We start from the raw sequence: 23,716 nt of genomic DNA on the forward strand, positions 1-23,716 counted from the left end.
TTTATTCCCGGGATTCGTAAAAGAAGTCGAATAATCGATACAACCGCAGAATCAAAGGGAGAAGCCGCTCCGTCGAGCTGAAGGAGAGGCCAACGCGCGAAAAAAAAAGACGGGGATAATCGTAGAAACTGGTTTTGTGGAATAAAATGTGAGCGCGAGGGAGATGAAAATCAATGAGAGAGAGAGAGAGAGAGAGAGAGAGAGAGAGAGAGATGAAATGCCGATAGTATTAAAGTTCCATAGATGAGAGAACGAAACGTTCGAGGAGTGGGTACGAGGGACCATTGAGTCGTTAAGGCACAATGTTGAGCCCAGGTAATATATATCGCAGTCGTAATTAACCACTGGGTTAATGACTTAATGGATCGTTTAAACGGTAGTGCGACGAATTACGATGATTTTAGTTGTCGATGGAATTAGGAAGATGCCGGGTAAGTCGGTTTTATTGGGTGATGAAGAATTTTATAGGGCGGATCATGAGGGAAACAACGAGATTTTTTTTTCCGATTTTTTTTCGCTTCTCGGGGACGATGAGTCGTGTGGATAATGCGTTCCTGGGCTGTTTTTTTTTTCATCAGCCACTGGGGAACGGTAATTCAACGGACTGACACACGTGATCCTGCCATTAAGAACTGCAACCGGGAAATCATTTGATGGCGGTTTTTCGCGGGAAATTTTCAGTTTTATTCTGATTTGCTGCCGCTGGGCGGCAAAAAAACTGGGGAGAAAATTACCGAAGGAATCAGGTAATCGGTGAGAAAACCCGATTTTCTGTACTTTTTTAGTCCATAAAATGGAAGAGCAAATTTACGCTGCAAAATTTTCATTTGAAATTTCTTTAACCCCTAGTCTTTTTAGTGCCTCACGTGATGGGTGCGCCTAATAATTATTGCATGTTTTTCCCTGAATCTTTAGCGATCGTAAATTATTGATATCAAAAGAATATTTATTTAGTTGAAAAAAATGCCGATTCAAATAAAAACTGGGGGATAGGCGTGTCGCTGGATTAAATAATGTTGTATCAATTTATTTCATTGTTCTGCCTCCAATTTTCCGGTGACTAATTATATAATAATTTTAGAAATAATTAAAAAATTTTTTCTTAAACGGTTTTCGAGGGGTTTATTTTAAATGAGAGTAAAAATTTTGAAATGTCAATTTCCATTTTGTTCAGTAAACCATTTCAATCATATCTATCTTATCTTGAATATTCATCGAATAAATGCCAGTGAGTTAATATCTTTTTCCTACTCCACCCAAATAATTAGGGAAATTCCAGAATATATTTTTTTCAATTTCCAAGATTTCGTTCAATTTACCAAATTACACGACAAGAAGGAAAAGTGAGAGAAAAAGATCATCGATCTTCTTACACAATCGTGAAAGTTAATTCTGCTTTTTTTATGGAGAGATACGTAATTTTACAATTTTTATGATCTGCTTTCAATGCATTTTTCAATGGACTCGTAAAATTTTGAAACTAATCATTACTTCATCCTTAAATCAAGAAATACTTGTTTTTTATGTCAACGGATGTGAAGACGGCCTTTCCATGCCTTCACTCGTTTTAATTCATAACTTTGTATAAAAGTAGACATATCGATCCCCAAAGAGGGGAAAAAACCACCGATAAAAATGCAAGCGTGCAGGAAATCAATATGAACACGCGTGTCTAAAAATTACGTAAGGCAATCCGTCAAAGTTAGTGATCCCCCCTCGCCCTCTTCTCCGTCAATCAATCTGACACAATAATTGACGGTATTGACTCCATTTTACAACATCCCCCAACCTGTTGACTCCTGAATTTTTCGTTCAACTTATTTTTTTTTCCCGCGAAAAACATTGCGTTTAATGCGTGATTTATCCCGAAAGCATCAATTATTATTTATCGCGTGTTATTTATCATTTATTTGTACGCTGGATAGTATCGCTGGGCAAAGAGAGGTGGTGGTGAAGGAGCGCTCTTTTTAACTCCCAGAGATTTTTGCCGCGGTATTCTTGCCTGCATAAATCGCCGGAGGCCAATTAAAAACCACGTGCTGTATCGCATCGACTAATCGATCGACGCTTCTTCAGACACACGGAGTTGCTTCATTTTTTCATCACTTTTTGTTCATTTTTTGATAGATTCTTATTGCAAAAAATGAAGTAGTTTTTTTTTTATCGGCGTTATTAGAGTATACAAAGAGAGAAAAAGTGGATTAGCTTCACAAAAAATTTTTAATTTTAGAAACTGGCGTTTCAAACCCTCAGTTTTATAAACCCGAAAAATTTCCTGACGAGTTCTAGAAAAGTGAGGACTGATTTTGCACTAAAATATCCTAATTGTTGATTTAAAAAATTCACTGAGATTTTTTTATGTGTAGCAAATGTAAAAATAGTGATAAGAGATTTTAATTGAAATTTTAAACATTGAATTACCACTCCATGCATTAAACCACTGCCATTGATTAAATAAACAAATTATACACAAAATCGTAGACTATTGCCCCTGGTACGTCTTGCAAACAAGTTTCTAATCTCATCGATCACTAAAAGTAGTGTAAAAAAATCACGAGAATAAGTCAAAAAAAAAATACCAACATAAGGAGAAAAAGTGTAAATCTTGCAACTCTGGTCGTTTAAGGAAACAAGATGATTCGTTCCCCGGCAAATAGATATTCAGATTAGGCTACCACGATACAAGATTAATGATAGCTTCGATGTGTAATTCCCGATTTAACTATCAATTGAAAATGTATTTTATGCACTCACCAAGTCGTGTTAAACCGAACATTTGAATTTATAGCTCTTAATCGGTAACTGGCGGTGCATCATATCATTCTGTGACTTTTAGTGACAACTTGACCGTCAATCAACGGCAATTGTGCATCCGCATTAGTCAATGCATTGATAGTTCACTCGTGTTTATATATTTTATTTTTATTTTTACACTGGGATTTGCGGTAGTGTTGATACCACGTGTGCGTATAACAGCGAGACGGCTACATGTGTAGACGGCTTGTCGCTTGAATATTTATGTCCCGTGCCGGACTAACGTTTTTAACGTTGTGTCGTGAAATCGCGTACTGCATTCTAGCGGGTGGGAGGAAGGGGGAATGCCCACGATCTGATTTATGCGATCGAATCGACAGTGCCGCTCAAATCCAAGCCAACTTCGTTGGTTAACGCCGGACTGCGCTGTGGGGATTATTATTAACCCGGATGATTTGTATCACTGAATCACATGTTTACTCATTTCGTCATGTGAGGGAGAATGGACGTGATTGTGGATTAATTTTTATTTTAATAAGAGAATGGAAATTAATGAAAAAAGTGCAGGGAGTCCTCCCAGTGAAGACTGGTTGTACCCCTAGGAATGTCTTGAAAATACAAAAAAATTGTTGTTGTTCACTTGTTTTTCTTTTCAATAATAAAATAGCTAAGAGTGGCGTAATAATGCTGGCGTATCGGAAATTAAAATAACGATAAACTCGACAGAAACTAGTGGAATTCCTTCATCTATCAATAATTCCATTTATTTCTGTAACCACAACGGGTGACGTTGATGCATCAGATGACGAATCTCACCATATTCTATAATACCTCGAAGCGACTATTCACAACAGTCGCACCGATACACATATGCGAAGAGCCGAGGAGAAGTATTGGCAAGCGGTACGTGTGTTACCCTGGGCCTATAACCACCTCGTACTTGTGTCCGGGAAGAGGGAATTACGTAAGAGGCCTCTACCTAGCATAGAGTCCCGCACAACTTTAATGCTACAAAACGTCAAGACAACTCTAACTCTTTTGCCCGCCTTCTTTCGATCTACTCCTTTCTGTTCTTTTCTGTCCTCTTACGTGCGTCTCTGACGTTCTATTCGGCTTTTACGGCATTTCCAACTCCGGTGATTCTCGTACATGCGATATTGCACAACTGGGCTTTTGTACCGCGGTACAACATCCGGCGCACTTTGACTTTGTATCGGAAGAATGAATATATCAAAATTATGACAATGTTGTTTGTTCGGTAAGAGGAAAATACGTAGTCAGATTGGGGCGCGATGATTGGTGAGAAAGATCGTAGGAAAATTGACGGAGAAAAGTGATAATTTTGACTTTAATTTATAAAGTCATGTATTATTAATAAAGAAGGGATAAATCCTTGTAATGCTGTTGGTGTCAGACTAAATCGTTGGCAGTTAGATTTCCCTGTTCGTGTTGCCAGCATATCAATAAAAACCGAGAAAATAAAATAGAAAGCAAATAATTCAATTTCCATCAGAAGACAAATAAACAGAAAACTTGGGTATTATTTATCGATGAAGTTGCGTGACGCGGCGTTATGTGAATGAGGAGGTTAGGGTGGTGTTGGTCAGCCACAGGTGGTTCCCAGGAACCGTTCCGACGTTTGTCTCTGTCCCACGTCCCACCATCCCCATCGACGCTTCATTTGTCCCACTCTACGTACATCATTTCATTTCATTTTATTCAACCCCTCGGGGAAGGCACAAGGGCTCCCCACTCGTGCGGCTTTAGCGAGTGTCTCAACGGTCTTTGGACACATATGCGAACCGAGGAGTTGCAGAAAGGCGACTGACCGCTTCCGGTGCGAGGGCGGTTACCGGCGAAATTCTTCAATTCCTTCAATTAAAAGGAGGTCTTAGGTTTTATGAGGAATACAATTTTTTTGGTGTCTTGTAAATGAGAGTGACATTCGAGGTGATGGGGCACAGGGGAGGGGAAATTCTCAGGACACGAGGGAACAGGTGCGTGACGTCAGGTGGGAAGAGAGGTTGGCTCGGTGGATGGGGAGAGGTGAGAGGACTTAATCGGGAGGGGCGAGGGCTTTTGGTGATTCTGCATTTTAATTTTCCCTTGGGAATGGAAATTTCATTAAAAATTTATACTGTCGGAGTGAGAATTGAAGATAAAAAAAAATTCAGTAGCAATTTTCTAATTGCGAATGTGTCTTAGACTCGATCGAATATTCTCCCATGGAACAGATCATTTTCCGGTGTGTCTATTTTTTCCTCTTCGTGCGAGTTTTCTCACGAGTGAGTCACGAGAAAAAAAAATCACCGCGAATTGAAAAAAAACCTCTAGAAATGTGAACGCTGTCAGAGTCTCGTCACGATGATTAATTGACATTGAATGAAATTAAGCCGGCATGTTAAACGATTTTTCTACGATTTCTTTTCACATGCCTAGGATTAATGACAAATTACACCGATTCTGGGCTCATACACAATGAACACAAGGTAGGAAATCGTTAAATTATGCATGAGAGTGCATCACGGTTGAATTACATAATGACTTGTTTATGGTCGCATGTAAACACCAATCAATGGAGCAACCGCACAATATCGAGACGCTCCCCGTGTTGATTCCCTCGGCCCAGTGTGTGGCTCGTTTATTTCGTTTCGCATCATGCCTGACCATGAATCAGTGTTAAATAGTGTCGAGTGAGAGGAGATGATCGAGAACCACTCACTGACGGCTTTATCAGCTGTTCATATCCGTTTTTTTTTTCTCCTACATTATTCAGGTTTTTCTCTTATTCCATGGAATTTCCCTCATTCTTCATTTCCATTCTGATGCGTGTGACGTAAGCCCTTTGTGAAGTTGAATGTCAAAGTCGATCGCCGAGGAAGATTCCGCGGCACTGAATTATTCCATTCGATTGACTGTTACTTTAAATTCAGGAAAATCCCCATATTCACACGAACCGCCGAGGGGAATTTATGATCAAAGCTGAACTAACGAACGCAAACTATATAAGTTACAACAGGTTTATATTGTGAAATGGAATTCTTTATTGAGTACGGAGAGTTTGCCCGAGAGAGGTTAATGGTTTTTTCGTTAGTTAATTTATTAGTGAAGAGCAAAAATAATGGGTGTTGGGAAATTCATCGTGAAATTTTTATGGGGGAAAAAAATCTTGAATGTTTTGAAAGTTCTCTTTTATGATGAGCGAAGGTACAGGGAAAAAATGGAGTAATCGAGAAGCAAACTCGTTCTTTAGCAGTTTTTCGCTCCATATAGAGGCTAAAGTAGAGGACATTGGGTCAGGAACATTTAGGGTAATTGGATGATTAATCAAAGTTTAATTTTATTCAATTTTCTTGGCAGAAAATTCATTCAAATTTGGTCAATAATGAAAGAACTGCAGGGCAACAAGTATCACCACATAAACATTGCCTTTTATTAATCTGATAATCCACACAAGACTGATGCATTGGATCGGCCTGGCACCATAAATATTCATGGTTTACCAGCTGGGGCCGAAGGTGTGGGTGAGACTCTCTCGCCCCGACATCACCAGACAGACCACAATTCCCCCGAATCCTCAGCGCGTGTAACAAAGAAAAACCCACTCCGCGAAAATGAAAAACAAAGCGAGAGGAAAGAAAAAAAAACGACAAATTTTGAAATGAGATGGAAGAGCTGCGGAGGCCGAGGGCGGAGGCGATATTAACGGGAAGTTTAATCGCTGTAGCGCTCTCTCGGTCGTGGACGTGCGCCCGGGTCAGTCAGGCCCTCGAGGTCAATTAGCGTGGCTCAACACTAGCCCGTTGAGTCGCTCGCGGGACCCTTCACCAAAGCCCCCACACTGGCGCCTAACAAAAATATTATTCGCCAGAGAAATATTTTTATTTGGAACAGGTGACACGAGTTTGCGTCGGGGATTAGATAAATTGGCTTGTAGTATCGCCGAACGCGAGACCGATCAACCGAATCATTAGCATAAATTAATTGCTTCTTTCACTGACTGATGTAGTCCATCACTCAAACTGGGTGCCTCCTGAATTACATTACCTCTAGTTTCATGCACTCAAAAAATTGTTTCTCTGCCAAGTTGACCCGATGAATTTGCCCATTTTTCAGGGCTCAGGCATTTTCACGGAATTTTCAGTTTTCCTGGACGGAGTTCACACTTCACTGGACGCGTGCGACTGTGTATTTTGCAATTGCATTGGGTAATTGGAAAATTTCATACTGGGAGTATGAATTTCCGAGAGTCGCAGTGATTTATCATGTTGGTTTAAATAATACGGCGCTGAGTATTCCGATTTGTTTTTCAATTAATTAGATGCTTTGGATTTTTAAATAATAATATGAAGGATAAGAGTAGTAATCAAATAAATAATGTAATTAGTGGGGCTATTCGAATATTCCAGGGGTGACCTCCACGACACCTGGACGTGGGCTTGAAGAGCAGTTTTTTTTTCAGTTCCTGGATGTTCCGGTGTCCGCCAAATGAGGATCAACGATATGTACGAACATTGTCGAGTATAAACCGTTGAGCTGTCACGCAAGAGACGTGAGTTAGACCGAAGATTGGAGGTAAGCAATTCCAGGTGAAATGGATGGATTTTATGATTTATCGTTTGTCGCAAGAATTGCAGTAAGACATTTCAGGATCTGCTATCGGTTATCTCCCTTGTATTTTAAAGAAAATTTCTGTCTGTAGCTGGGCGAGAATTCGTAACTGGATCATGGAAAATTATTTTCGTGGCCATGAATTTCCGGATGAAAACCAGTACAAGAGAAGAGACTGACATGCCAGGCTCTGTCATTATTTCCCACCGCCGTATGTCTCCGAATACGTCCACCCGTGCTGGCGAAGGACAACGCGCGGATTCCACCAGAGCCACCCATTTTCGTTCTCGGGTGCAACCTGTCGTTGTTACCTTCAGTCGAAAAAAAAAACTGAAAGACTTCGAGATTTTCTGACGAAATTTCACTCCTAATGAGGAGAAAACCATCAGCTGTGCCCCAACAGTTTTTAATAATTTTGAAAAGCCAAAATGAAAGGACGAAAAAAAATGTTCCCGCGAAGTTAGAAATTCTCAACGAGTGAATTCTTTTCCCTCGATAAAATATACTTTACGTGCATCGTAAAATCACTTCGATGTCCTCAATAACGATGGCTAAAATAAAACCTTCATCCGCAAGACAAACTGAACATCAGAAAGTTTGAGTATTCCTCTCTCAACATACCAAACTCAACGCGGTATCCTGCCTTTGTGAGCGTAAGCATTTTTTTCACTCCTCCCTTCGTCCCTGGGCTCTCCCTCTGATCCGTGGTCTCTTCTACCCATCGAAATACCCACGCGAGATCGTTTTATACACAGCCAGTGTACCCCTTCCGCGCAATGAGGTACATACACCTGAGATTGTAAACCGCGTCACGGGATCGATGGGAAAGTTATCTTTACGACGTCTTTTTTTTTCATCTCGAACTCCTCTCTCATAGAGCAATACGGAACAAACGTACAGAAGTTTGTACAATTTTTATCCCTTTTCCCAGGTTCGTACGAGAGAGCATTCCAGCGAAATCCAGGGAATTCACCGCTCAATTCCCGGGGAGAAATGATTACTTCAATTTCAGCCGTTCTTTGACATTTGAAATATCAAATGTAACGACCGAGATTTTGATAGTCCGATTTATCACCACACCTTTTTCTGCATTAATTTTTTTTTTTTCATGTCCATTGTTATTCGTGTATCCGTGATGGTTTTGTCCTTTTGTCTGCTGTTGAATGCAACCGAGTGACTCGTGAAAGCGCCGGGATTATTCCAAATTGAATGTTCCCGCTGGCCACCGCTATTTCAGATTTTTTTTCTTCCCTCTTGTTGTCTCTCTCGATTTTTTCCTTTTCATCCACTCGTTGTTAGTTTATAACCCATTATTCCAACTGTGTCGTAACGAGGATTGAATTAACGATCCGTGAAGAGTAGGATTTTTTTTTATTTGGTCATAGTTCAGAAAAATGCTTGGAAAAGTGTGGGGTGGGTGGAATTGAGGCGATGTGGGCTCAATTTGTAAATTACAATTCACTGGCTCCAAAAAATTCTTGAATAGATTTCTTTCTAATAAATTATGACGAACTGAATCGCTCACTTGGTCGTTCTGTATTACTTTAATTGGAAAATTGAGTAATTAGGGAATTCTGTATTGGTAGCACTTCCATCCGAGCCTCGGTTAATACTTTAATTTAATATTTGGACTGGAGATGTCTTTGGCGAAATTGGGGGTATAGCCTAGGTCTTTATGTTGAGGTGAATTGCGGGGTCTTGTGTAGATTTCTTTCATCCAGGGCCTCTTTTTCTTCCCCTGTAATTTGATAGTCTGATCCAATTCGGAAATGAAGGGAAAATAGAGAGAAAATAAAAGTAATGGACTAGTTGACAATGGGGACTTTTTTAAATGGTCTAACATTTTTTTAGTCTAGTTTGCTTCTACTTTTTTGATGAATAGAATCACTGTTGAAAAATGTGGGAGTAATTTTTTTAGGGAATAACGTGAGTCGTTTCATCTTTAATTTGTTCTTGCAAATTTTTGATTCAGAACAATTGTAAAAATGGAAAAAAAATTAACAGTAAAAGTTTTACGTCGCTGTGATAATGCCAGCAAGATTGAAGAAAACGTTAGACATGACGTCCCAATATTTCTGACGTATAATAAAAGTACACCTCTTCGCGGTGGTATCGTGAAAAAGGGCTCGGGGGCATGCTCCCAAGAGAGGGGTATAACGTTTTGAAGAAAAAAAAAAAATGTGGATAGGAAGGAGAGGAAGAGGAGACGAGACGGTGGGCGGGGCGCTCGCCTCACGGGCTCCAAGGCGATCCACTCTGACCGAAAGAGGGCCCTTCCACCTTCTTTTTTAGAACGACGGATAGTAGGCGCGCATCAACACGTTACGTCTCGCTTTCAACGAAATTGCAAACGAGGCCCATCTTGAAAAAATTGAGGGGGAGAGAATCGTCATTAAACTGGAAATTATTCGTGAAGAATTAACATCCCATCAAGTTTTCACTTGCTATTTCAAAAATGTAGCTTACATTTTTTATGACTAACTCATTGTCCTAAAAAGGGATCGTTCGTTTTCATAAATCGATAAAGGAAAAATCAATTCACGCAACTCCAAGAAAAACAGTAAACACAGCATGACTTCCCTCTCCGCAATTCTCAAAAAATCTCAAAAGGAAATGACAAATAAAAAATCATGAATTAATTTCCATCTATCAATGCCCCCATTCCTCACCCATAAATGCGTGTCACGAGCTTTTTATAACCCCCGTTTAAATCAATATCTCCTGAAATAAACATTTTCCCCGTTCGACGGAATTGAGATGTCCTTACCAGTGTACGTCGACGCACTCTCTCTTCCCCTCGATTTTTTCGACTCTACATTTTTTTCCGCTCCTTATGTCTCCCCGGAATAAGAAAATAGAATGATTCCGCACGAGTTATAGTGCTTGCAGAACGACCAACGGTTGACGTACGATGTGTCAGCGGTGACAACTGGCGCAAGCGCAGCCTGAATACATAATGAGACATCTTCCCAATGCGACAGAGCCCATCGGATCCATCCGTCCCGCTTATCGTTCGGCTCTGACCCACAACATTTTCCATTTTTTTTTTTTTGCTCCCTTCGCTATCCCCCACCCCCAGTAGAGCGAAAAACGGAGGAAAATAAAACGAGAAAGAGGGTAAAACATTGTCGTGGGTATTTTCTTGAAATGAAACAATGTTGTAAAAGGAGGTCGCGGAAAGAGCAAAATGCAAGCAACAATGCGGTACGCGTAGGGATGCCAATCCAGAGAGAGAAAACACTGGCGGGCCGACTCGGCCACCGCCATGAAAACAAACGAAATACCGAAACGAGGGAGATGGAGAGTTATACGATGAAAAAGAAGGAGATTGAAGGGAAGGTAAAGAAATGAAGCGAGAGAGAGAGAGAGCGGACGCGGCAAGAAAACGAAACGCCTGGCTACTTCAAACGACCCGCTCTCGCGCATGCGCCCCCTCGATTCCCTTCCCCCCTTGGATGCACCCCGTGTCCTACGGGAATACTCCCATGAGGAGGTTCACTCTCCCCGCAGTCACTCCGGATTCCTATAATTGTTCATTTTTGCAAATTCCTGGGTTTTTCAGGTGAATACTCGGAGGAGAGATGTTTGAAGGGTTCGGTAACCTCCCGCCTCGCGGAGGCTGCCGATGTCTTTCGACGTGTTCGGGGTACGAACTGGGGGTAGGAGGTTTGTTAGATCTGACTTTTGCATGTCCCCCATTATTATTTTGGAATCGGAAAATATTTTTTAGTCATTTTCGGACAATGCGGGGGTGAGAATGAAATTTGTATTTATTTGTGCCATTTTGTAATTAATTTCAGAAATTTGGGAGGCTATCGCGTCGATCCAATTAATTCCTTGAGTTAATTAATCCAAATGATTGTGTTTTTAGTAATTTCTTCACTCGATAGGTAATGTTCTATCTCTCAGTTTGAAAGAACTGGAGAGAGAGACCAGTCTTTGGATTTACCAGCGAAATGTTGAATTTATTAGATCGAGATAGGGCGTGGGCGTTCCAAGGGTCTCCCTCATCCCCCTTCAGCCACACCAGCCCTCTCAACCCCTCAATGCACCACACTCGCACACATCTCATACACATGCAGACCACGCTCCACCTATACAAATGGCCTCGCCCAACCCCCGCTTTCATTTCTTTTACTTTATTTACAAAATCGCCTCGTTTTTTTTTTAATAACAACACGAAACCCACATCGAAAACGTATTCACGTTTCGTAATATAACGTGCTGGTGAACCTCGGGCCCCTTCGAGCCCTTTTTCGAGAGTTCTAGGAATCGAAAGGAATATCGAGAAGTTCGATCATCCGCCGATGATTTATTGGATCAATTCGTCCGAATTTTTGGATTAAAATAGAAGCAAAAAATAAATGAGGACTTTGCTGGGTGATTTTCGTGGGAATCGATTGATATCATTCAATTTTTTTAACAACTCATTCTCTGGGAAGCTACGGAGAAAAGTTTTCTAGAATAGTTCTGGGAAATGACGTGAAAAATTCATCGACTGGAATTTTTCGAAAAAATCTCTGCTTCAACGCCACCAGAAATATTATAAAATTATTGTGGGAGATCCTCTCGGTTTGCGAGATGAAAAGCCGTCAGCATTGGGATTGCCGATAGTTGAAGCTTCACACATCCACAGTTACCCGCAGATGCCAGGGCTGTTATTTACAGCTCCTCGGCATGAAGTTTTCACGCAACTTGGAATACACTTTGAATCTCCATCAAACGATTTTACCTTCATTTCTGTGATATACCAGCCAGAAGTGAGGAGTTTGAGTGTGGCCCAGGCGAGTGCAAGAGACGAGAGAAGGAAGTAACGGATGATTTATATCCGCTGCTACCAGTCCTGCTACCCTACCCGCGATAATACCAATCATTATCATCGCTTAATAACAGGCATTACTGCCAACATTGAAATAATGTGTGTTACCCCCTTCCTCATGGCACACGGGGCCCCATTGGCTTGACTCGCATGCCCACAGTGGGATTTTCTCTCCTTCTCCTCCCTTCGTCTTTATCCAGGCTCTGACCCCTCATGTACCCTCCGGGCTTATCTTTATCCAGGATTACTTTTTATTTCATCCCCGTGAGGTGAATTTTTTGCCCGTTTTTTTGCGAACGATAACCGTAATTCAATCAGTTTTGAGTTGAGTTTTTGGATTTTTTTTTTCGAGTTATGTGCGGGATGGGATGAGTCAACTGATGGCGAAGTTGAGGAGGTGAATGACGTGAGTAATTGGGGGAAGAAATATTAGATTTTGTTTACAGGAATTGTTCAATAAGAAAATCACTTTCAGAGAATTCAATTGCAGTTTGTTTTTAGCCTCAAAAAAATTATTTTTCAATATTATTTCCGGGTATGTAATTATCGAGAACAATCTGGGAGGTCTGTCGAATGCGTATGCGTGAAAATAATTACCACCCTCCCACTCTATACTCTATATTCCCTCTTGTCAATGCATCAAACCATTGGCTCACACACTATTGTTTTTTACGTTTACCACAGCTGTAGCAAATTTTTTGACTCTACATTATTTCCATAGAACAAAGTATGAATTATTTAAGTCTCTCACACTACTTTACATGTCGAATAACTAGACTACCCAGAACAATGTTATTTCGCAGTGTACACTTCCTTGGCACAGAAGAAAATGTCATGTATTAAAGTTGCTGAGTGGTATTTCGAATAGTTGCTTATGAGGGTCGCGTGCTCCAGATTTCCTGGAATTTTATGCGCCAGTTATCAAAAATATTTAAAAACCTAAAACTCGGGTGACATCTACCCAAGAGGATTAATGAGACCAATCAGGGCTGTCCCAACTGCAGATGAAGTTTTAAACTAATGTCTGGGGTAAGTGGACACGACATCCATTCGGCAAAAATATATTTTTTCTCACTGTAAATTGGAAAATTCTAAGGACTAAAGACTCAGGGAAAAAATGAACTTTTTCATTGATCTCGACGTACCTTTCGTAGCTTGTCTTCTCGATAGTATGACAAACCATCAGTCGTTCCTGGACAAGCCGTCGTTAGCTCATGCGTCAAGCAAGAACCAACCTTCCCACACTAGACCTAATGATTCAACATCCCAACCCGTCACCTCGTCATCTCTCCACCTCGATTAATTTCTGATTAATCCGAAAACCAGCCTCCCCACATTCTCAATTTTCCATCAGCGCGCTGATTAATATGCAAAGAGGAATTGAAATATTCATACCTAAACTGGCATTTTCATCATCTCGAAATTTATCCAGCAACTTTCTCAAAATACCTTTAATCAATGCAAATACTTTTTCCAAGTAGAAACAAAAAAGGAATCCCTCCCGTTTCCTGTAAAACTTGGGAAAACAGGTATGCCCCATAATATCGTGTCACGTAGAAAAAAAAAAAAGCCCCAACGACGACATTTTGCATCGCGTGCCAGCAGGCAAAACTTTCCCATTTGTGCTGCGTGCATACACACACCGCAGGGTCTCAATGTTGAACGTATTCCTCGTATGCGACCAATGAACAGATACAACGAAGATAGGAAACATACCAGGTAGCTCTATTAGTATTGTCGAATGCGTCGATAATGGTTGACTGTAGGCCAGCCACAGCTACCACTGAAGATCGTGAGATTAAATATTTTCTGATCAAATAAAACATCGTTGAAATGGCATCGCGCTGTGAAAAGTCCAGCCAATGGGCTTGCAAGAGGGTTTTACCGGCAGGTACAAAGGAAAAAAATAATAATAAACCACAAGAAAAAAAAACCTGAGCACCACGCCCAAGGTGGCTTGGCAGGAGCGATCAGGAGAACGAGTAAGGTGTCCTGGTGTCTGTGATGCGTGTGTGTGTGAGCTCATGCAGAGCGTACGAGATCATTCTGCTACCGCTGCTGTCCTCGAACCACCGATGGCCTGAGGCCATTGAAAAAGAAAAACCGCGAGACAACAGCCGAGTCTCACAAACCAGGAAAAATTCGTACCTGCGTCTGATTTGATTTGGTTATCATTTCTCCCTGACGTTAAGCATCCGTTATCAAAGTCCTCTCCGGGAAGATGTTTTTATAAATCCTGGGGTTTCCGATGATCCAAGAAATAAGAATAATCAGCGACACTCATCAATATTAGGGAAGGAACTACAATGGGATCGTTGATTTAATGAGATGGAGGATGAATTACCCTACGTCCCTAGGCGGCTTCGTAGGCGGGCACCTTATCGACTCGGCAGAACACTCGATTCAAGGAATATCGAGTGCCAGATTCAGATAAAAACACAGATGTACGGGTGATGTGGGTGTGGATGACGGAGTATTGAAGCTCAGGTTGACGAGGAACTTGAGTTGCCCGGTAGCCGAAGGTAAGGCAGCATTCGTTCGCCTTGATTGGCCTATTATGGATTATTCACGGCATGTGCTAGTCACCACTCCTTGAAGCAAATAAGCAACGAGGTAGATGATTGTTTGGATTTTCTCATCTGATGGACTGCTGTGCACAGTGGGTATGCGAGTTTAGCTAACGGGGGGGAGCGTTGATTCAGAAAAAGGGGGACTAATGAAATTATCCGGTTCCAACAACCCCTCCTATGACATCCACCAAAGGCTACATTACACGTACTTGTTTGCTGGACCAAATCATCGAGTTCCATTCACGTAATGATCAAGTTGATCCTGATCTGATTAATTCGAGTATCAGTTGTGCATTAGTTTACGTATCAATTTGATGTAACAACGAGTTTGGTGAAGGGTTCTGGACGAGGAAAGTACGGGGATTGTGGAAAGAGTGAAAGCATCGCGGAAACTATCTCGGATGACCGCGTGCTAGAAAATTTATAGCTCGCTCGTTAGACTGGCCACTGCTATTGGAGTGAGACGTTCACCGGACACTCTCTCGATGCAACCCTATCCGAGATGTCCAGGGCGTGGTGAATTTGTGATTTACTGAGAGTCATTTGTGCCGATAATACTGACAGATGCCGCCCAGTAGTGTCGTATTTCGTAATATGATGAGGGCTAATCTAAATGCTTTGAGAATCTATTGGAAATTATCGGCCAGAATTTATTGATCTGCTATTTGTGGAGCGAGTCATCGCCGAATGAACACATCGATTCGTCCATAATGTGAAAGCATCTCTCCCTTTTACATGACAAGAGCTTTCTTCAGAATTCAATTATTGACCTCTTCATTAGATTTGTGTGTACGCAACAAATCGGGGATTTGCATGTGTACTCAACTAACATGTAAATCCCAAAAACAAACTAGTGCAAAAGTTTGCCGTGTATCCCCCAGTCCACGACACACAGCACACGTACTCCACTTGTTTGTTGGGCTATCCATAATGAACTTGTCTATAACCACAAAATGTTTGCTTCTCACTGCCGGGAGATTTGTGGCCATGATATACCCATTATCATTTCATCGCTGTCAAACATTGTTTCATCCCTCGTACAAGATAAAGAATAATATTTGGTGACTCACCTGTGTCTGCGTCAGTCCTAGACTCGCTGCTAATTCAGCTCTCTCAGGTAACGCTAGGTACTGTGTCCTCTGGAACCGCCTGTTGAGTTGCTGAAGTTGAAGACTACTGTAGATAGTCCTTGGTTTTCTCATTTTCTTTCCTTTGCCGTTTCTCAGTGATCCACCGCCACCGCCGCCAAGCTCATCGGCAAGGCTACCGCCTTTGTCGCCGAGTGGCGAGAGGTCTGTAAACATACACCACCCTGATATCAACCATCAGCGTCCCAATCTTGGGGAGGAATAAGTGTAAATGAAATAAAAAAAATTGTTGGGAGAACAAAAAAGAGAAATTAATAGAACAGATGGCTTCACACAAAGAATTTAATTTTAAGGGATTTTTTTTCCAGAGGGTGAGAATAAATTTTCCCTCTAAAAATCTGTAACGTCTGACTGTCCATTTTCTAAGTAGAAATTTTTTTCCCAAGTTAATTTACTCCTTCTCTTGACGTTCCTGTTACTGAAGAATATTTAGCATGTTGAGCACTCGATTTGGGAAAATTAAAAAAAAAATTTCGACTCTAAAAAAAATACTGTTCTGAATGAAGAAGAGTTCTGCTTTCAAGTATCTCATTTTCTCGGTTAATGACTCCCTATGATATTCACCTAACGGAATCGCTATGCATCAAATTTAACAAGGCCTGCCACAATATCCCTCCCTGGATGAGGCTAACGATGCGAGGGCGTGCGAAGAAATGTTAAGAATAATCGATAGGGTACCAAGAATGGCAGCCCAGTGGGAGCGGTCTACGGTTCTCCAGGACTCCCTCCTCGGTACGTTTTTTTTACATTTTAAATTCACCAGTGCAATAGCAACTACTCTCGGATGCATGCATCTCTAGCCTCCGAGGCACATAAAAAAATTCTAGTATAATATCCATGCTTGCATACACCTCTACAGAGGCCTCACGTGGGCACGATTTAATCGGCCTCGTTAATTAATTACCGTTCATCACGAAATTACTACGGGCAATTACCCCAGGAGTATTACAATGTTGTCACGATGAAAGTGTCGATTCACTCGTTATTGTTCTCGGATTTAATGTTTGCCGAGTGAATACAACATTCAGCTAAACGGAGATTCCACCAGAGATGGAGATTTATGAGACTGAAGAAAATCACATGAATGCACATTCATCACCTCCAGCAATCAGATCACACCCGACAACTGCCTATTTATCGGTCACGTTATCGTGAATATTCGCGTGAAAAAAAGCCGCCAAGGAAAATTTTTCATTAACTTTTTCACCGATAAAAATCACCAGATCTCGGGGGAAAAAAAGGGAAACACGACTTTCGCGCAAATCTGAACATCTCAAGCTGCACATGTCGATAAATCCCCGGGATAGCTCAACCGTCAAGTAGCTAATGCCGAAAAGAAAGAGTCCTAATCCTTGTAAAAACAACCATTTAATACCCGATCCATCATCCAGCCCCGAAGAGGAAGCCAAGCCCATTGTTCCCGAAACCGTTGAAGATTAATTTGGCCAAGTAACAGGTTAAAGAAGCCACCGACCAATGACCATTTTTCCCAAAGGCCCTTCGCTCGGGTAATTCCCATCCGTTAATTGGATTCCCCTAAGAATCTTACCATACTTTGTGCCCCGAAAAACAGGAGTAAGCAGTCACACATGATAACCCACAAATTAGCAATGTTACAACTCCTTAGCGTAGAAAGAGATGTCAGGGTACGATGTTGCAGGTGAGACAGGACAGGAGCAAAATCAGACCTGTTTTTTTTCTCTCGCAATGAGACAAGTCAGCCCAGTATTTTTTGCCAGTCAACACCATTTAAGACATCGCACAAGTAGGAAGCTCCCTCTAAGATAATCTTTAATCATCTAATTTTACTCTCCACATCATCTCATGATTTTCATGAATTTTTCCAAGTGCATCCCAACTCAATATTTTGATGACTTGGAGTGTCATTTTGCTCCGCTGTTCATTTTGCCCCCCAGTCTGGTGGTGTCCCTATTAATTTGTACAAGCAACAGCTACTCGAATGCCCCCTACGAGTGCCAAGAATAAGGCATGATGCCTTCGAAAAGTGCGATAAAATCTAGCTTGCCGATACGTAAGTCCAAGGCGTTCGCGAATATGTTTGCCATGGCGCCGAGGTTTAACCGCTCGTGTACACTCTCGAGGTGGAAAATCACGCGATCGCTACCCGATCCCCCTCGCACGATTCTCCTTTTATAATACCAAGTTGAAAACCACTTGAGGGAGGCCATACCATTCTATCCACATACTCCTCTCTTTCGCTACGGCCTACCGCCGACGCTTCAACATTTGCTGAAGCCTCCCTAGCAGCTTATCCCATCACTGAATCTTTACCAAAGGCAGAACAACACCATTGAATATGAAGAATTCAATTCCACGGTAGTGTTTACACGGGAATCGCTTTGAACTTGTGTATTAGTAAAAGTTTTTATTCAGTGCGTGCCGCTGGTGTCTTCCAAGATTATCAGACTACGTGTTTTCAACGGCTAATGGTCGAGGACATGGTGAACATGTTGCACATGTCGGCATCTACATGTTGCTCGCTGATTGCCGAGCATTGTCAAATGTTAACGGCACAGCGATACTCCTATGATTTTTTAGGACGAAACTATAATTTTTGTACGCGATTGCAACTTTAAAATGTCGTATCTTCATCGGGGAGAGAAGCTAATGGCGCGTGCAAGAGCTGCTTGCCAATTGTTGGAAGGGAGAGACTTGCTGGGGAGGATGCACAAACAATGGCGTGCTCAATGGCAATTAACCGAATCACGATTTGCTATGTGATATATTTATTATTTAATTAATCAAACGCAGGGCATACCGTTGGTGTGCCCATTGGTATGTTGCATTCGAATTGGGGCTCACCAGAAATTCTAGACAGCGGTGATCCAGATGGCGCCGGGGTGGCGCTTATCACAAGTGGAATACACACATCCTCCTGATTATCGTGATTACTCAGTGCTTCAGAGTTAATTTATGAAATTCATTTTATCGGATGCATTTTTCATTCTCACCTCGCGTGCGGATTCTACGGAAGCGAAAGGGCTTCTCGCTGTGAGGAATTACTGGTGAGGAGTGATAGGCTCGTAATAGCGGGCTGATGTGATGAATTGTCATCAGTGATTTAATTTTTTCATCAGACGAGGGTGATTAATGAGCTCGGTTGGTCGGTTGTTGTCATTCGTACGTAATATGGAAAAAAATTTCCAGAGGTATTCGAATCTGGAATAATGACAAGCGCTTGATGACAATGCGATTTCTCAGTGGGAGTGATTCACTGGAATGGTTAGTGTTGTTTTCGTGGAATGAAATAAAAATGACGTAAATTATTGAAAATCAGGGGGACCAGCCTGACCATGATACTGAACGAGCTTTTTTTTTTATCGTTTCAAAACTCAGAACGATTCAACAATTTCCGGTAATTCAGCGCAACGATAATCATAGTCTTCGATGTCGTTAAGTTAAAGAGCTGAAGCGCAGTTCGGTAAAAAAAAGTCTGGTAAATTAAGGAAGACAACCCTTTTTACCCGGATTATAGTATAAAATTGTCAGGTGAAAAAAAAAATTATTGTTGTCAAGTTTTCATGGAAGCCCTTTATTCTCATGAAGAAAAAGTGTTTGAATGTAACGACAAGCTTGCCTGAAAGTTGATGGTACATGGGGAAACCGTACTGTCAGTTGAAACTCTATATATAACTAAAACAGAAGGGGATACGTCCATTGAAAAGCTCAGGGAATATGATTTCATCGGCATTAGTTGGATGAGTAGGATGGGTTAGCAGTTATCTGGTACGACATAGCAGTTGTCTCTTCATGCATTACGAATTAACGGGAATTGGCATGGGGGTATGAGTGAAAAGGATTGCGTGTGCCCACCACCATTCAACTCCTTGAAACTTTACTCCCTTCTGACTATTCCATAGCCGTTGTCTATTCGTTTTAACCGTGTGAGGGACATCCCTCCTCTGTTCTCTACCTCGAAAACTGGCCATTCTCGAGAGGGATAAAAGTTATCGAGTTGTATGGTGAATTGTCTAATGGGAGTCGTGGACACTCGTTACCAAGACTATGCTATTTTACATCATGCAGAATGCAGTATGGTTAGCCACACTCGTTACTTCGTGTATCATGTCACCTGCAATTTTACAACCCCTCTTTTGGGTTTGAGGGAGAATAGAATGGCGAGATACCGGGGTGTGATTATAATGAGGAAAGCAACGAGGTCATCTGTTACTTCATTGTGATCATCTTGATGGCTCTTAGCGATCAAGTAGATGACAATGATCACAACACGTGACTTGTCTCAGGCTACTGCACGAGTAATTACTGACATCGTTATAAATTCAAATGATGTAATTAGAGGTGATCGCTGGTCTTTCACGCAGTGAAGGTGGCTTGATTCACATGGAAAAACGATTTTCCAGTTGTTGAAAATTGTAATACGCTTTGGGGGATTTTTTTCGACTTTTCTCAGCTAATACCACCTCTCACCCCCCCTTCAGAAGAAAATTTTTCATCATAACTCCCCGATGCGGAAGTTTTTCATGATGCGGTTTTTTTTTGTCTAACATATCTGAATGTTCCTCGAGTTTTACCGTTTTGCGGGAATTCTGCGGCATCCGGAGGCTACCTTACACCCCCCCAATTCGAAAAAAGGCCCACCCCCCTCTGTCGTATATCTTTATTCTCTTTTCGGGTGGCATTTCTTCTTTTCCACGCGCAGGGCCGTCGACCGCCGGCACAAACCACTATACCTGCTACTCCAGATTCTTCCGTTTTCTTTTTTATATTTCGGGTGTTTCCCCTCTTCCCTTACTCACCCCCTCCCTCCTGTCCCGCTGGCTTCAACATCACCTTTATTTCATTCTTTCTTTCTTTTCTTTTATTCACCGCTGGAGGTTGATGCGCTCTCGTATTCTTGAACAGGTTTTATGATACACCATACCACCCCCCGCTGGATATTTTTTCCCTCGTTACAATTAGAGTGGGAGGCATTTTTAAAAAGAGAGCTTCAACGATTTTTCGATAAATTTTCATGCTCAAGGAACGATTCGATACAACATCCCTGCATGTCTCGTCCTCGTACATGGGAATGATTAACCGGGGGAATACACAACCCTCTTTACGGAGAAAAACCAGCAGACGCTCCGGCGCCGATAGTGCGTCCCCCCACTCGTTTCTATTACAGTAGAAAAGGTAGAAAATAAATGAAAAAAAAAGAGAATTCTTCAACCCTTGTTTCACGTGTAACACACCCTCGTTGAAGTTAGCGAGCATGCACCCTGAGGAAAATTTGCCGGATGAGCTTGTGCACGCAGCGCGTTCGAAGGTTATGACAGTAAAGTTGAAAGACGAAACGACAGATGTGGATAACGTTTCAATCTACTGTTTAGTTATTGATTAGATCATCCGTTTTTATTGAATTCGCGAGGTATTTGTGAAATGCAACGTCGTCCCCTCCTAGAATAGTCACGTATGGGAATAGAGGGGGAGCAAATATATAAGCAAACAATCAACATATCGAACTTGGAGAGATAATTTTTTCCGGGGGAAAATTGTTTTTTTTTTTTGTTTATGGACGAGTTGTACTGTTATGAGAAGTTGAGATTGATAGTTGCAAGCGGGCAATAAGACAACATCTTCAATGATGGGGACATCAATCATAAGGAGATTACTTTTATGATATGAATTTGAGAATTTAAAAACTAAATAAGGTAGTAAAAAATGTCTGCGAATACATACAGTTGGGGTACTCACCGTCCTTGGGCGGTGAGGGACACTGTGGTGCATATGAACCAAGATGATATCCATAATTATGCTGATGCATCGGTGCAAAGGGATAGCCAGCCAATGCTGATCTTGGACTTGGAAAGCCAGCATCAGCGTGCTGTTGATTACCACTACCAGGACCACTACCCTGATGACTGAGTGAACCGACTTGATGAGAGAACTGATGACCACCAGGCACATTATGTCCACCGGGATAACCACCTCTTAAACTCGCTGGATTGTAAAGATTATTATGTTGCAATTCGATGAATGCACTTTTACCAGATTGCGATACTGGTGTACTAGATGCACTGTCACCCCCATTACCAGGTGGTCCTGGGGTTACTGAACCAATTCCATGGTGTAAATGTTGCTCCATGTCGGAATTAGCACCAGCACCAGTGGTTGTACCACCACCACCAGATGTTGGTCCACCACCCCCGGACATGCTGTTCGGGGTCGGGGTACTCGACGGACAGGGGTCGCCCGCCCCGAATGGGCTCCCCAGATCCGTGAAATTGAGCGTCGTCGTGCTGCCCGGACGTTCCACCTTAGTAGCGACGTCGACGCCGTACACGGCACTTGCCGACGTCGCGGCGACCCTGAAGCCGCACGGAGCCCGAATCTTGGGGCCTGCCGAGCTTGCGCGTCGGCGGTCTATTCGAAGGGTTTAAAATAATAAAATTATTTATGAAATTATATTTTCACCGTTCGTCAAAATATTCCTCGTGGGCATCTGTCACTGTCGGATTATCGATATATATATCACTGACACGAATCGATGCTGATGTTACCAATCAGTGCTACGAATATGATGTTATTCCTTTGGGGATAAACACAGTTGTCATATCACTGGACACTTGTCACACACATCAACACCCGACGGATTCCTCAAGTCCACTCCTTCACACACGATTAATCCTAATTTTGAGTTTTGTTTATCAAAGCGATGAAGAATTGTCCGAACCCCCGACGTCAGCTCGCTGCTGTCCGAATGCCAGTGGGATGTTTACAAATACCCGATAATCTCCACATGTTCTCGACGTGTCGTTATCACAATACAATTATCGATTAAAGATGCTAATTTGAATCACAGTATTGACGAAGCTCGTTGAATGTTGCTCTTCATCAATGGAAAATCCAAAAAATAATCAATGGTGATTATCACAAGTGCTAGATTGAAGGGTCATCATGGTACATAACTATCATTCACGTACCAGCCATTTGCGATAATTGCCGTCGGCAAACAGTCGCGTGAATTACCCAATTCACTTTCAACCCCAAACCTGATAATTCTTCCGATTATCACGAGGATTACACTTTTCCCATATCACTGGCCAATTGTCAAAATCAATCCAAGTAATCCGTCAGTGTTCAGGCACTATTGGCACCTCAACTGTCTCCTGACTTACTTCAGCAATTTCACCAGCAGAATAATTCGCCAAACCAATCAACTTGTCTCGGTTCACTGGAGTTCCACGATTCATATATCCAATATGCTCGACACCAAACTTATCACTGAAATTTTTTTCACCCGTTTTGCTTTATCTTTCAAAAAGATAAATAACCAACAGAACAAAAAAATAATCAAGATAATGAAAAAAAAAATAAAACAAAAATATCCACCAGTATTAGAGCTTCACGTATGTTGTTGGGGAATCGGATGGAACAAGTAGAATCAAATATAAGCGTCACGTTCACGATTTTTCGCTTGAGCACGTCGTAGCGTTTAGAAGGTAAAGCTGAAAACAACGGGGAACCACACACGCGCGCCTTCGCCAGTAACTGCAGTGCACACCGCGCGGCGCGGACCGGTATAATGATACATAATGAAGCCTGAGCCTCTCCCCGAGCTCGTTTATTCGTTTCACCTGCTCTCCGCTGCGCACCGCCACCGTCGACTCCGCCCACTGCGCCCCAGCGCTCAAATCCCATTGGCACTGGCCGTCTCTCCCCACCAGTACCAATATGACGTCCAGATGAACGATTGGATCCACGGAGGCCATTATGGTATCCAGCAGGCGTCGATCACCATCCGTATACGCCCATTGCTATACCTAGAGGGACATGCGGAGAAGTTGTTCTCT

The 23,716-nt window shown here is 42.0% G+C and overlaps 1 protein-coding gene across 4 annotated transcripts in view; it reads right to left on the reverse strand.

Moving 5' to 3' along the window:
* LOC135163002 (homeotic protein distal-less) overlaps nt 1–23,457 on the reverse strand; it is a 41,076-nt gene extending 17,619 nt beyond the window's left edge. The window contains exons 1-2 of one of the 4 annotated variants that reach the window (XM_064122069.1): nt 21,618–23,457; nt 15,825–16,048 (exon numbers count right to left, since the gene is read on the reverse strand). In XM_064122069.1, the coding sequence (XP_063978139.1) occupies nt 15,825–16,048; nt 21,618–22,077 (684 nt within the window). In that variant the 5' untranslated portion in view covers nt 22,078–23,457. Of the gene's footprint in view, nt 1–15,824; nt 16,067–21,602 lie in introns of all 4 variants that reach the window. The other 3 variants (XM_064122067.1, XM_064122066.1, XM_064122068.1) reach the window with 3 other exon arrangements.
* Nucleotides 23,458–23,716: the final 259 nt, after the last annotated feature.

The sequence above is a fragment of the Diachasmimorpha longicaudata genome, chromosome 5, assembly GCF_034640455.1.
Source record: "Diachasmimorpha longicaudata isolate KC_UGA_2023 chromosome 5, iyDiaLong2, whole genome shotgun sequence".
NCBI lineage: Eukaryota > Metazoa > Arthropoda > Insecta > Hymenoptera > Braconidae > Diachasmimorpha > Diachasmimorpha longicaudata.